Genomic DNA, 14060 nt, shown 5'->3' with positions numbered 1-14060 from the left:
TGAATAGGGGTCATAGCACATTAGAAATGGAAAGGACAGGGATGTAACTCTAGTCCCCTCATTTATAGGTAAGGTGTGACAGCCCACTGGGGACTGTCCAAACATGACCAGGGTGGATTTCAGTGACTCTTGTGCTCACTAGATTCAGTTTCATGGGGGGTGTGTGTCATTATTTCCTACAGCTCAGAGAGGACTCTTTCTGGTTCATTAGCGGTGGGTTTTCAGTGTGCTCTCAACAAAGCCGAGCTGGAAGGGGCCTTTGGAGGACGACTGTCTCCCTCAGGGGAGGCTGTCTCTCCTGCAGACACTTGGTGTTTGGTACGGTTTGGTTCCTCCCACTAGATGGCACTGGAAGTGTTCTGCAGGAAAGCAGGTGAAGGCTGCAACGACCACGCCCCCCCCCCAAGCCGGTGACAGTCACTTGGCATGGGGGTCTCACTCATCACCAGGGTGAAGTGGAAACTTGCACAGACAGTTAAATGTCCAACTGTGAACCGGACTGTTTGCTTTTTTAGAGATGGGGCAAACGCTGGGGGTAGAGAATGACAAATGGGTAGTTATGACATAAGGCAGGGAACACATAGAGAAAAAAAAAAAAGGAAAGTAATTGAAAAGAAATGCCGTCAGGGGCACCCGGTTGGCTCAGTTGGTAGAGCATGTGACTCTTGATCTCAGGGTTGTGAGTTCAAGTCCCATGTTATATGTAACGATTACTTAAAAATAAAATAAAAAAGAAATGCAGTCAGAAAATCAGATAACTGCCAAAGATACTTGAACAAGGATGCTCACAGCGGTGTTATTTTAATGGTGAAAAACTTGGGAGCAACCTAAATGTCCACTATCAGGGGACTGGTTACATCAATTATACTTCTATAAATTATGAGTTAAATACGTTGACATGGAAAATCTCAACCATGTGTTGTGAAACGATAAAAGCGAATCATATTACTATATATTATGTAGTATATAGTATAACAAATTGTAACAGGTAGTATCATGATAGATATAATATATAATTTACACAAAGGAAACGTGCATAAAAAGTGTGAAGGGTACGTAAAAAGTAATGTCATGTTCTATTTTAATACAGCTCTCTAATTTTTAGACCAAGCTTCTATTTTTTTAAACTCAGAGGAAAAAAAAGCACTTTCAACTTTGAAAAAAAAAAGTGCAGCCAAATCTCAAATTTTCAGCTGACTCTGAGGTTGTGGGTAATCCACATCCCTCACCAGTCCTTCTCTTCCTCCTTGTTCTCATCCTTAAAGCCATTTCACTGTTCATTCCCACCTCCCCTGATGGGTGGGCTGGAGGAGGAGAAAAAAAGCTCAGCCAATTTTGTTGCACATTAACTGCTCTAATTAAGGCTTAATAGCGAACAAGACTAAAGCTAATGGTTGAAGCAAAGTCTTTCATTATCTGCAGACTTCCCTCGGCAAGCACAGAGAACCGACCATGGTAGAGGCTCCGGGCGCCGCTGAGCAGCACGCAGACAACAGCTGGGCCCTTTACGACAAGAGCCGATTGTTCCCAGACTTGTTAGGGAGACTGGCTCTCGGTGTAACAGGTCTCTGTGGAACGAGGCTATTGGAAATCAGAGAGGCAGTTTATCTGGCGGTGCTTAAGAAAAGTTTGCAAAAGATATAGACTAGTTGACCTGTTCTGTTCTGCTTCATAAATCCTGGGGATTTACTGATGGGCAGTGGCATTTGAAGACTCTAAGTTCAAATCTTGACATTTCTAGTGACTTGTGTCATGACCTTAGATCATTAAATCTCTTTAGACCTCGTTTTAACCCCTCTGGGGGACCGCACATCTGACATTTCCGATATCAACTCCAAATAGCACCAAGCTTACTCACACAGAATTATTTAGCAAGTATGCAAAACTCACTTTCTCCACAAAGCATGATTTGGGCCTTTAGCTGTTCAATGTCACAGGAGAATCGGGCAGCTTTCCCAAGCTCTTCATCGTATTTACGCTCGCTGACAAAGTGCTGGAGGAAAGAGAAGCGAAACAGGAGCCCCACAGTTACAGGAGGGACTGAGGCACAAGGCAGATTCATTCACTCCGCTCTCGGGCTGCCACTGACGCTGCTAACCAGGAGGCCAGTCATGCCAGCTCTGTTCCTGTGCGGCTCCGTTAAATCGGGCTTGGTTTGACTTGTCTGGACCACGATCACCTTCCTCTTCCGGGAATATGTGAGGGTCTGGCCTTTCCCCTGCCCAGATCTGGAGAAAACTGGGCAAAATGTGTGTCTGGACTCATGTGTTTAACCTTTAGCACCCCTCGCCCTCCTTCTAGGATGTTCTGTCCTGTTACAGATTTGGGGGATGCATTGTGGCAGTCTTCCTAATTTGGCCAATGGCTTGCTAAGGTATTACTCCCTTGAAATAAGATGTGTTATCCTTCCCTATCGTAATAGGGAAACAGGACGCCCCAAAAGCCTTTAGTAACTAGAAAACATTATCTTTAATGGTAGAATTTCAAGTGCTGTTAAAGGAAGTGGGAAAGAGATCATTTTTCAATTCATTTAAAATTAAGATCTGTGTGTAGATGACAGAGTGAGAAATACAGAAAGAACTATGACTCAGTCCCTCCTGATATTGCCAGGGAATTTACCACATGGCAAGGGAAACAATACCACTAAACACAGTATAAGGTAGAATGTGGTAGGTGCTTGAGGAATATAAAAGAGGAAGAATTATTTCCTACTAAGGGGAATAGAGAAAGTGTTATGTGAGAGGGAGCATTTGTGCTGGAACATTAAAAGAAATGCATTGATCACTTACCAGACGTGGACCAAATTCTTAACAGATAATCTCATTTTCATCTGATCACATTACTACGAAGACAGTACTACTATTATCTCTATTTTATAGAGGGGGAATCGAGGTTCTAGGAATCTGAGAGAAAAGTAATTTACCCAAGGTCACAGGAGCTGGACTGTTTCACTCCAAAGCCTGTGCCATTAACCATTTTATGGTGAGTGGGATCTGGATAGGGAGAAATGAAACTTGGAAAATAAGCAGATGTCAACAGACCCGGAAACTGGCAACTTCATATTCCTCACTTGCTGTTCTAACCAGGCGGGGCATGGAGGTTGGAACATATATAATGGAGTCCAGTTGTGGATTTTATTCTGAGGGGAAGGGTAGGCCATCCTGCGGGCGACCAGATCTTCTCTGGAGTATGACTGTGGTCTTAGGGTGGATGACCAGGCTGGAGGGAGACAGTGGAGGCAGAAAGACGAGGTAGGAGGACATTGCAAGTGATTGGCTGGTAGCAACAAAGACCAGATGAGAAGGAAAGGACCATTAGCACTTCTCAGGAAGGAGGTCCTTTATCTCCAAGGGGCTCCCTTTCATGCCTAACCAGGGCAGAGGGGACTGAAGTCACTTGCCACTTTCTATCACCCCCAACCGCTCTTATGCCCAGATGAACAGACAGTCCTACTTAGAAAGTGAGTAGCAACTGTGTCCTCATAGGGCTCTAGACCCTAGAAGCTGAGCAGACGCCGAGCACGTGTGTGTATGTGTGTATGTTTAGTGTACTGGGGAAAAAGAAGAGGATAAGGGAAAATGTATAAACTCTAACTTCCTGTTTTGTTGTAGATACTTGTTTTTGCCCTTCTGGTAATCATTTCTTTTTCTGATAACTGTATCCCAATGCAGTTTCAAAGATCCACAGTGTTGGTGGTTCTGTCAGTCAAGGCCTCCCTTGGCCCAATGGAGTCTGCGATCCAAGTGGAGGCCAATCAGAATCTCTTTCTTTGGGATGTGAATTGGGTGGAGTGCCACAAAGAGTGATGACATTTGAAGGTCCCCCACTAATGGTGCCCTGAAGGGAGTCTGGTAATTGCAGCCGTCTGTGTTACCCAAGTGGCTGCCTGGGTTTCTGCCTAAGTGTAGCCCGGAGTCTTCAGATCACACTTTGGTGAGCTACACTCATATTTTTTCAAATTCCACTTAGTTCTTGAGGTTAGCCAGGGTCAGCTTCTATTGCTTGCAACTGTAGAGATCCAATAAATACATATCTGTGGGTGGTATTCTTAATAAAAGGGCAAGTCAGCTAGAAAAGGATACAGGAAAGAAGTCGCTGTGTATTGTGTAAGCTTTAGAATCCTTACTGTTCTACTAGGTTCATACTTACTGTGTGTTCACATGTGTGAGTGTTTATATATATACACCTAAATTATGTATGGTGAAAATAATATCCCCCATTCCAGCTATAATTCATGGTTGAATACATTATATTTGGGTCAGTCTCCACTGACTAAGAAAATAGCTCGTACTTCTCCTCTGTAATAACATATCCCTTCAAACCACAGTATACTTAAATACAGTGATTAGGTGGTTCTTAGCCCTTCTGTACTCTCTCGTTCAACACTGTGAAAGAGAGAGCTGGGCGCACGGTGTTGGCTCCTCAGAGAGCAGCACCCTCTGGATGCAAAACAAGCATAACGGGGATCGGATCTCCGGCTCAGGGTTCAGGCTGTGATATGTGAGAACTGACCTTAATTTCTGCCCTGAGTTCAGCCAGCTGCATCTCCGCCATCTGACTAGCCAGATCAGTCAATCTCTTTAGTTCTTCAGCTTTCTTCTGACGAGCAGTCAGGATTTCCACTGCCAAATGAGAAAGAATAATACATCAGGGCTAGAGATCTAAACATATTAAATGACCTAATTTCTTGGAATCGGTTCTCCCTCTGCACACTGATCACTCTGTTGGACCATGACTATGTTTTCCGAGCTGGTTACTGAGGTGGGTTTGCCCTCTGTGCTCATGAGCGATCACTCATTTCCACCAGTCCCCAAATCAAACATGGTCCCTTCGGATTCACGGTATACCCACAGTCATCTTCGTTTTCCTCACTGGCGTCTGATCTCACTTACTTAATTTGGATTTTTCAACTTTTGCATTCCTCAGAACAACTATCACCAAAAAAAGACACTTAGTAAAATCCTGTCTGAATGATATTGCAAAGATAAGGAGTCCGCTAAGCAAAAACCATTCTTCTGTATGTGCTGGACTCTTAAATTCTAAACAGCACCAGACCTTCTGACCTTTAACACTTACTCATTTAGAGCAACTAGCTGTGTTACTGGAATATGACGTAAAAGTTTTACTTTATTAGCTTTTTGTGAGCTAAAACCTGCCTCTGCTTTCGATACTCTGTAGATCCGTTTCCATTTTTGCAACCAGAGAGAAGTTCCAGACCAGAGTGTCTTGTCTTTGTTTTAAGTGTCCACCATGGAAAAATTTCAAGGGTGAGTCAAAGCCTGCTTGGACTGGATTTGTGTATTCTCTTTAGCATCCGCACATGCAGAGAAGACACCAGGGAGTTTTCTGGTGCCACATTTCACGCGTCTGTCAGATGACCTAAAGGTTCAAGCAAATGTAGTAGTCCACAGGTGAATTTGTGCGTGTGTATGTGTGTGTTTCCCAAAAGATCATAAAGCTCAAAAGCAACGCATACAAACACATACAGTGAGATTTTATGAAATTTCATCTTCCGAAAGATAGCTTGTTGTTCTCTAATTTTAAGTCACATGTGAACTGCCTTCATTTCTTTTGGACAGCATTTTGAGTTATGAGAAAAAAGAAGTCCATCCAACGAAGATGCTATGCATGTTGGATTCATATTCTTTTCTTGGCTAAACAAAGGTCAACTGCTTTATTAGACCAGATTCACAGCATACACGCAGAGCCAAACAATGATTTCTGACTGTAAGGGTTCTTAATTTATAAATGTCAAAAACAGTCACTTCGAAACCCCCCAAAAAAGTTCAAAAGCAATCAAGAATTAAGATTTCCTGCAAATTATAAACCATTCTGCAGACAGAGAAACATTATCTTTCTATGCTGATACCAACGTTGAGATGTCAATAGAATAAGTAATCTATAACTCATAAAGCCTAACTGTTTGCTAAACTACTCTAATCATGCTTTGATTATTTACCAGGACTCCCTTTACCTCCCATTTACAATCCCATGTAGCTGAGCAGAGGCTGATTTGTGCCTGTAGTTTTTCAGAATACAGAGAAGCTAGTGAAAAACATGTCCCCATGATGGCTGTAAAAAGAATTTCCATCAGAACACAGACACTATCTTACTGAATGATGTCCTAGTTACCCAGTCAGATAAGAGGTCACAAAATAGTGGCCTACTATCACATGTGGCCATAGCGTACATATGTTTTGTTTGGTCCACTTATTACTTTTACAAATTAATTGTCCACATTTGAACATTAGGAGATTCCCTTTGGAAGCTGGATTTCTGGCTTCTCTTTAAATATTGGAATTTCTGGCCACAGTTGGCCAACATTCCTATGTGGCAACAACTAGCAACCCCTGAGTTGTTGCCCTTTATGGATGGAGCTTGGTGCCCAGCGTGCCATGGTCACTCCCTGCCCTGCTCGGCTCATTAATGTTCCCAGCCTGGCCCCTGTAGACATCTCCAATCATGACAGAGGCTACACTTACAGTTTTTTGTGTCCACAATGCCTAGGGCAAAGTGGGTGTCCAATATGTACATTTGCTGAATGAAGGATAGAACGAATGCATCAATCCGTTATTTAAAAGGAATATGTGAGGCACCTGGGTGGCACAGTCAGTTGAATGTTTGACTCTTGGTTTCAGCTCAGGTCATGATCTCAGGGTCGTGAGATCAAGCCCCATGTCAGGCTCTATGCTTAGCAGAGAGTCTGCTTAAGACTCTCTCTCCTCCCTCTGCCATTCTTCTCTGTGTGCGCTCTCTCTCTAAAATAAATAAATAAATCTTAAAAAAAAAAAGGAATACGCAAAGAAGAAGTTCCTTTTCTAGAAGGACCACTGAAGCATATTTAGCACTTATACCTTTGATTATTTATATGTTTGCCATTATAATTCAACATAGGAATGGGACTAAAGTCTGCAGGATGAAAAAACAATTCTCCAGCAGGAAGTTGAAACAAAGTACTTCGCTTTTGCAAAGATAAAAAAGAAATTCTGAAGGCTTAGACTTGGTGAGCAGATAGTAAAGGGGTCAGCAGACCCTGAATGACTACACAGTTAAACAGATCTGACTTTTCTTAGTGGATCATTTGTGGGACTCGTGACAATTAGGGATAATTGTACTTTTTGAGAAAAATTTGGGCATTCACACAAAAGATTCTGTAGAAATAGATATAAATGGGCCTTAAAATAGGAATGCAGGTGCAAGATCACCAATAAATTCTGAGTTTACCCTCATGCAAATGTGCATGAAAATGAATACTTTTGCATCAGCAAGTGTTGGGATGAGTTTTACATATAGTCTCATTAACATTTCAAAGCCTTTCATTATGAAAAAGCCTTAAAACTGGAGATCTAAAGCCAATATTCTGTGGGGACACTAACATTTTCACCTCAAAAACATCAATCACAGGAACAGAAAGCAAAAACAAAACCAGATCAGATCCTAATATTCATTGATCCTAAAATTTAAAATAGAATAATAAGTTATGCTTTGAAAGCACCAGCCTTTTGGAAATCTGTAGAGGGAGACAGTTTCATACAGCTTTCGTTTCCACTGCATTCAGGGCTTCATTAATGTTATTTAAGTACTTTTATAAACAGTATCTGGTATGCTGAAATCCATTTTCTCAATAGGATTTATAAATTCCTTCAAGTTTTTGGAAAACATTGGAAGCTTGCTCTTGTTCATGAACCATGGAAAATTTTAGGGCTTCTCAAATAATAATCCTTAGCAGAGGGTGGACTTGAAATCCTGGGGGGAGGAGCTGGGACACAGAGCTTGTTTCAAGCACAAAGATTCTTTGAAATCCTTTTTATTCTTTGTGAGTTCTGCATTTACTCACACTATATCTGCGTTTCTGTTCATATGTTTTCTTCCCATATCGCCAATAAATTTGATACTCCAAGAACACACCTATTTTGGCCTTCAGTTCCCTCAAACAGAGTCTGAGCCCATAGCACTGCAACGTGCTTTGTTTCCTCATTTGTAAATGTAATAATCATACCATCTTGTAGGGTTATGTGGAACTAAATGAAATAACCTACATGACGTCATACACTAAAAAAATGCTAACATCAAATATTAATAAAGTGAGATGTGTTCATATAGAATATACTTCCTTTTTTGCCATTACTAATATTGGATCCCACAGCCTACAGACACTGAATTAATGACAATAATTCTTTTAACAAATATGAGGTGCCTACAGTCTTCTCAGCACTATGTTAGGTGCCATGACAGACAGAGGGGCTTAGGTTGTAACCGAGGTAATAAATTTTGTAACATGTGCAGCAAATAGAAAACATGGAAAGTACTCTGGAGATCACAGATGAGCCATCTCAAGATGGTGGTTGTAAAGAGAGGTCAATTGTTAGTGGAGGGAAATTCAGTAGTTCCTTCTGCCTGTGGAGACACAGGCCTGTGTCACCTGAGAGATGCTGCTTAGCTCTCTTGGCTTCCATTTTCTGGAGGTCATATGAGGAGGCTGGACTGACACCTTCACTAGTGAGTACTTTTCCCTTTTTGTACACGTACTGTGTCAGGCACTGTGCTAAGTCCCTGGCATATATTTTCTCATTTTATCTTTACAATAACTATTTGAGATAGATACTACTCTTATTCCCCCTCTTCTGATAAGTAAGCTTGGACTTTCAGAAGTTGAACAAAATGGCTCAAGGTCACACAGCCAGTAAATGGGTGAAACCTGGATTTGAACTTAGTCCTGCTTGCCCCAGCGCATGTAATACGACTTCCCCAGGGCTCTGGGCAGTTCTGAAACCAGGAGCTGTGGCACTTGAAGTTAGGCAAACCCTACCAACCAATTTTGCCACCTCAGCTAGGCTGAAGGCTCGTGTGCTGGTCCCAAGTTTGCCGTTTGCTGTTAAACCCAGTTTGTGACAGTGCGTAACACATACACAAGCACACAGTAAATGTTTATTGATTGAATGAATTTTAAAAACGGAGGTGCTCTCCAGAGATGCTCCAAATCCCACAGGTTTTGGCACCTAGTATTATTGTCTCAAGAAGATAGAATGAGCACATGAAATCTGAGGTCTATTTTTAACCTTTTAGGAAGTGATGCACGAGTAACTTTGTATTTTGGTGCTAGAGACACGTTTGTCTTTGTGTTGGCTGTTCACATTTTTATCAGTAGGATATAAAACTGAAAAGAAAGAATAAGCTATACCTGAGAAACGGGGAAAATTCCAGATCATGTGGTAAGCAACTTTTCTGAAGGAATCAACAAACTTCCTAAGAATAAAATAATTTCACAATCAAAGGGATTGTGTGACTACCTAAATATTCCACAGCTGAACCCTGGGTCACATTTCATTGTATTTAATAAAACTTGCTGTATTTTTGATTCTCACACGTTGCTTAAAACATTTAAAAAAATTGTGCAACAAAAATACCAATAGCTGTTTTTCATAAAGTGGCTATTGAATTACAGCCAAGGGCCAGGCAAGAAAAATATAAAAAGAATGAAGATTCTGGCTGGATCCTTCATTCTGGTAAAAAAGAAAGGCACCGCAGTCAAAGGGGAAGGAATTAGCTGGTTGGGGTGCAGATTGCCATTCAACTAATAAGATAAAATTTGGGTAAGGATGAAGAATTTAAAATGCACAGGAGATAAGAATTGTAAGACTAGATCCCAGATGAAAAATACGGTCTTAGGGTTCCCATCAATGACAGCGGACTGCATTTGGTCATAAGAGAAGGCTCAGCAACCCCACCGTGGCGTGGGTCTTGTACTACGAAGCAATCCGATCTCACTTACAATGTCCCACCCGTGAACCCCAGCCTATTTGAGAGAGTTGAAATCTGTCCTACTATCTGTTGAATAGCTTCACGACCGCTGCACAAATTGAGAATTGGAAATAAAGATAAAGAATACATTAATCCATCTCAGGGTATACTAATCATTTAAGGTTGTCCGAGCGTGTTTATTATTTAAACAGAGTATTTGGGACATTAAACAGTCTCATTTGTGATTTCAACTTATAACATGTAATTGATTTTCTTTTGAGGTGTTAAGTTGGCAGCTGTCAGATTTGACTGAGTTTGGAAACAGAATCGGGAGTGTTTTAATAAAACTTCACTTAGTACATCTCTAAGTTTGAATTATTAATCTTATAAGAGCTTCTTAAAAGCTTGGAACATGTTGCTCTTAGGCTGGTGAGTTTGCCTTGTCAGGCATCTGAAGTGCTCGAAAAAAAAAATCAGACATGTTGAATTATAGGTGTAACTCTAAATGTTATGGGGAATTTAAGTAAAGTTTCAAATGGACTGTTTTTTTAGGGGAATGTAATTTGTTAAACTTGAGTTAGTTGAACCAAAGAAAGAACAAGTGAAAAGGATTGTGTAAGTAATGTAGCAAGATATGTAAGTTGTGAAAGCATAAAACTGATGTTTTAAAATTTAATTCTAAATTCAATGTCATTTTAAACCCGATTAGCCGTAAGTAGTCCTTTATATGCCCCAAATTTTAAATAACTCAGCTGACACCTTTTCTTTGCTGAGTGCCTGCTCTGCTGTGTGCTCAGCGGGGCTGCTACTCTGTCCTGGGGCCACGTGAGGTTCCCAAGGTTTCCAGGGGCTGAGTGACTTGCCTGAGGTCACAGAGCTCATTAGCCAGGACTTCAGTGTGAATTTTAGGACCTCACTCAGAATCCATCTCACCGACAGTCGACCCATGGATTGCTGCTGACTGGGAGGCACCTAGCCAAACAGCCATGTGTCTACTTACTGGCTTCTTCTTTAACTTTATCCATTTCTGCCATTAATGAAACTTCTTTGTCAATGATGCTGGGAGGGGAAAAACAAAAACAAAAGCAAAGAATGCTTAATCAAAGACAAACTTTTAATAAGCACTGGAAGCAAAAGAAAAATTATTTTCATTAAACAAAATACAAAATTACCATAAATATTTCTATGTTACAATGCCAGCAGCACCCTCTGCCTTTCCAGAAAGGAGGCAACAAGAAGGGATGCTCCCGAGGATTTCACAGTGACATCTGCTGATTAAATCATTGTCAGCAAATCTAAAAAAAAAGGCCTTTTCAGACTTTCAGAATTGTGCTGCTTTGAATTTAAATTTGGGAGTATTTTTGCACTATGAATTCCACAATTCTACAAAGAGTATTTGAAAACCCGGCAGTCAGGTGATCAAGGACTGTAGTTCTCAAATGCCTCCATGCGTCGCTCCCCCCGCCCCTCCATCCTGGCTGAGCGGCAGGGAGGTGGCCCATCTCTGATGCAGATGGCCCTGGGACCTACTTTGGGAAACAGGGTCTGGGTCAATCCGTCCGTGTGTTCTATAATATGAGTCTATGCCTTCTGATTCCCCCTAAGAAGCATTTCAAGTTCAAATGAACTTTTTTCCCCTCACTACATTACTTTTTGGTTGGTTCTTTGAAAAAGTGTTACCTGCATAAAGTAAATAATCCTCTGTCCAAAAGTTCACTTCTCTCCCATCCTGACTCCTAGTTCCCCTCACAACAGAATACAGCATCAGAATTTCCTTATACAGGTGACCCTCGAACAATACCTTGAACTGTCCAGGTCCTCTTACTAAGCATTTTGCGGGGGGCGGGGGTAAACACAATACAGTACCATAAATGTATTTTCCTTATGATTTCTCAATAACATTTTCTCTTCTCCAGCTTCCTTTATTGTAAGAATACACAATATAATATATGTAACATACAGAACGTGTTAATTGACCCTTTATGGTATCGGTAAGGCTTCTGGTCAATAGGAGATTATAAGTTAAGTTTTGGGGAAGTCAAAATTTATATGCAGACTTTTGACTGCATGGGGGGTGGGCACCCCAACCTCCTCCCCTCCATTCCTCAAGGTCAGCTGTATATCCTTTCACAGATTTTTATGTATATGTAAGCATAGATGTGAGGTGTTTTTAAATTTTCACTTCAACCATAAATATTTCAATATATATCTCAAAAAGATAATGACTTGTTGGGACTATAACCATAGTATTACTGGAATACCTAAAAACATTAACAATAATTTAATGTTATCAGGTATCTACTCAGTGTTCAAATTTCCCTAATTGTCCCATACATATTTTTTAACAGTTTGTTTGAACTAGGATCTAAATAAGTGCCGTCCACTGCAACTGGTTGGGTGTCTATGAAGTCTGTTATCATCTCCTCCCCCGCTTTGCAACTCATTTATTGAAGACACCAGGTTGTTTGTCCTGTTAAGTTGTCCAAGGTCAGAATTTTGCTGACTGAATCTCCATGGCATTATTTAACATTCTTTTAATTTTCCTAGGAATTTGTTATGAGATATAGAAATCTGATTAGATTCAGATTTGTTTTTATTTCAGGAAGGATACTTTATGTTATCTACTTCCATCAGCAGACATATAATGACACAACAGAGTTATAAATATTCCTCTTAGAAAAAAATCAAACCTGAATGTATTCAAATTCCGACATCTCATAACAAATTTATAGGAAATACAAAGGACACCTTTATTTTTTACGATTATTAGCAGTCATTGATGACTGTTGTCTAGATAAATAGGGTTTTAAAAATGGGGATATTCAAATTCTATTACTCCTTCTTCATTTATTTACTTTGAAGTCTTCCACAAAGAGAAACTTTCCCTTATCAACTACTGGGGTTAACATGTAGTACATTTTATATAGGTAAGCAGGACAAATGCTGAGAGATCCTTTTTCAAAACAATAATTGGTTCCCTAGCATCCCTCCAAAGTAACCAATGAGATTTTTTTGCTTGTTTGTGTAATAGTTTATGAACTCACAATTAATGTGCTTCAATACACTGCAGCATCCATAATTATTACCTCTCTGTTCCTATTTAAAATTTCTTTCCTCTTAAGAGGTGTATTTTGTAATATTCATCAAGGTCAGAAGTGTCTTTGGGTTAGTCTATAGGAGCTTTGGGGCTCCTCATCCAGGTGATGGAACCCGAACACTTGGAGAGTTAGGACTGTGTGCTGAGAAGTTCAGCTCGTTCCAACAGGAAATCCTAATGGAAAGAACTGACGTGTCCAGTGAACGGCAAATTCTCCAGAACTGGGCACTAAGCCTAATCCATCAAGTGTAGCTATCAACTGTCCCCATGACGCATATGGCTTAAGGTCACTGGATATGATCACTTTGGCGTGACCCGCACATCAGGATACCTGTACCTTATTTATTGACATTAAATAGGTATAATGTCAATGTGTTTTAAATATAGGAAATACAGAAGAAGGAAGTCTTTCTCCCATCTTTGTCCCAGTGTATTTGGCTCCCTTCCTGGAGGTCTCCACCATCACCACTTCTTGCATTTCTTTCCAGACCATCTATTCATAAACCAGCATATGTTTCTTAATCATATGAAATGCTGAGTTAAGTCAAAAGAGGCTTGTGCTCCTGTGACCATGAGGTATATTTAGCTTCTCTGTCAAGTTCACACATGTAGCCAATATGGGCCAAGCAATTTGTTGTTTTTGTGTTTAACAGCCCTCCCAGAGAGGGCAATGCTATGTTCGTTTAGGAAAACAAGGCTAACGGATGAGCTGTTAGAGAGACAAGGTGAGAATCTAGAAATCTGGAGTCAGGAGCCCCAATTACAATAATTGAATTCAGCTGTTCTTCCTGAGAACATGTTTTGAATTTTTATCCCCAATAGAAAGAGAGGCAGAAGAGAGAGGGAGAAGAGTCAGCAAGAAGGCTGGGAATTGTGCAGGGCGAAGAGCCTGGGAGAAATCACCAGCGGTGGGGTGGGCAAAAGAACTTCTGGGAGCCAGAAGGCCTAAGGTGTACACTGTTAGGAGTGTGATGTGAGCCTTTTCTGGGACGTCCGGATCCTCACTGTGCTGGGAGCAAATGGTCTGAACGTGCACAAGTGCACACACACAGACACCGAGGAGGTGGCCGGGTTCCACGTTTGGGTCAGGATGAGGCTGAACAGATGGGAAGGCAGACTGAGTGTGAGACCAGCAAGCCCACCCTCACCCCCGGAACTGGCACAAGTCTCAGGGAGTGCTTTTGACTTCCATGGGACACGAGCAGGAGTCCAAAGAACTTGG

The 14060-nt window shown here is 41.0% G+C and overlaps 1 protein-coding gene across 4 annotated transcripts in view; it reads right to left on the bottom strand.

Moving 5' to 3' along the window:
* The window catches only part of SPATS2L (spermatogenesis associated serine rich 2 like), a 161721-nt gene that overhangs the window by 4967 nt on the left and 142694 nt on the right, over positions 1-14060 (bottom strand). For all 4 annotated transcript variants that reach the window (XM_019795973.2, XM_011220507.3, XM_034654920.1 and 1 more), the window contains 3 exons: positions 10742-10800; positions 4513-4622; positions 1891-1993 (listed from right to left, as the gene is read on the bottom strand). In XM_019795973.2, coding sequence (XP_019651532.1) covers positions 1891-1993; positions 4513-4622; positions 10742-10800 — 272 coding nt within the window. The remainder of the gene's footprint in view (positions 1-1890; positions 1994-4512; positions 4623-10741; positions 10801-14060) is intronic.

This window comes from Ailuropoda melanoleuca, chromosome 2, assembly GCF_002007445.2.
Source record: "Ailuropoda melanoleuca isolate Jingjing chromosome 2, ASM200744v2, whole genome shotgun sequence".
In the NCBI taxonomy this organism is placed as follows: domain Eukaryota; kingdom Metazoa; phylum Chordata; class Mammalia; order Carnivora; family Ursidae; genus Ailuropoda; species Ailuropoda melanoleuca.
This window is presented reverse-complemented; position numbering and strand designations above follow the sequence as displayed.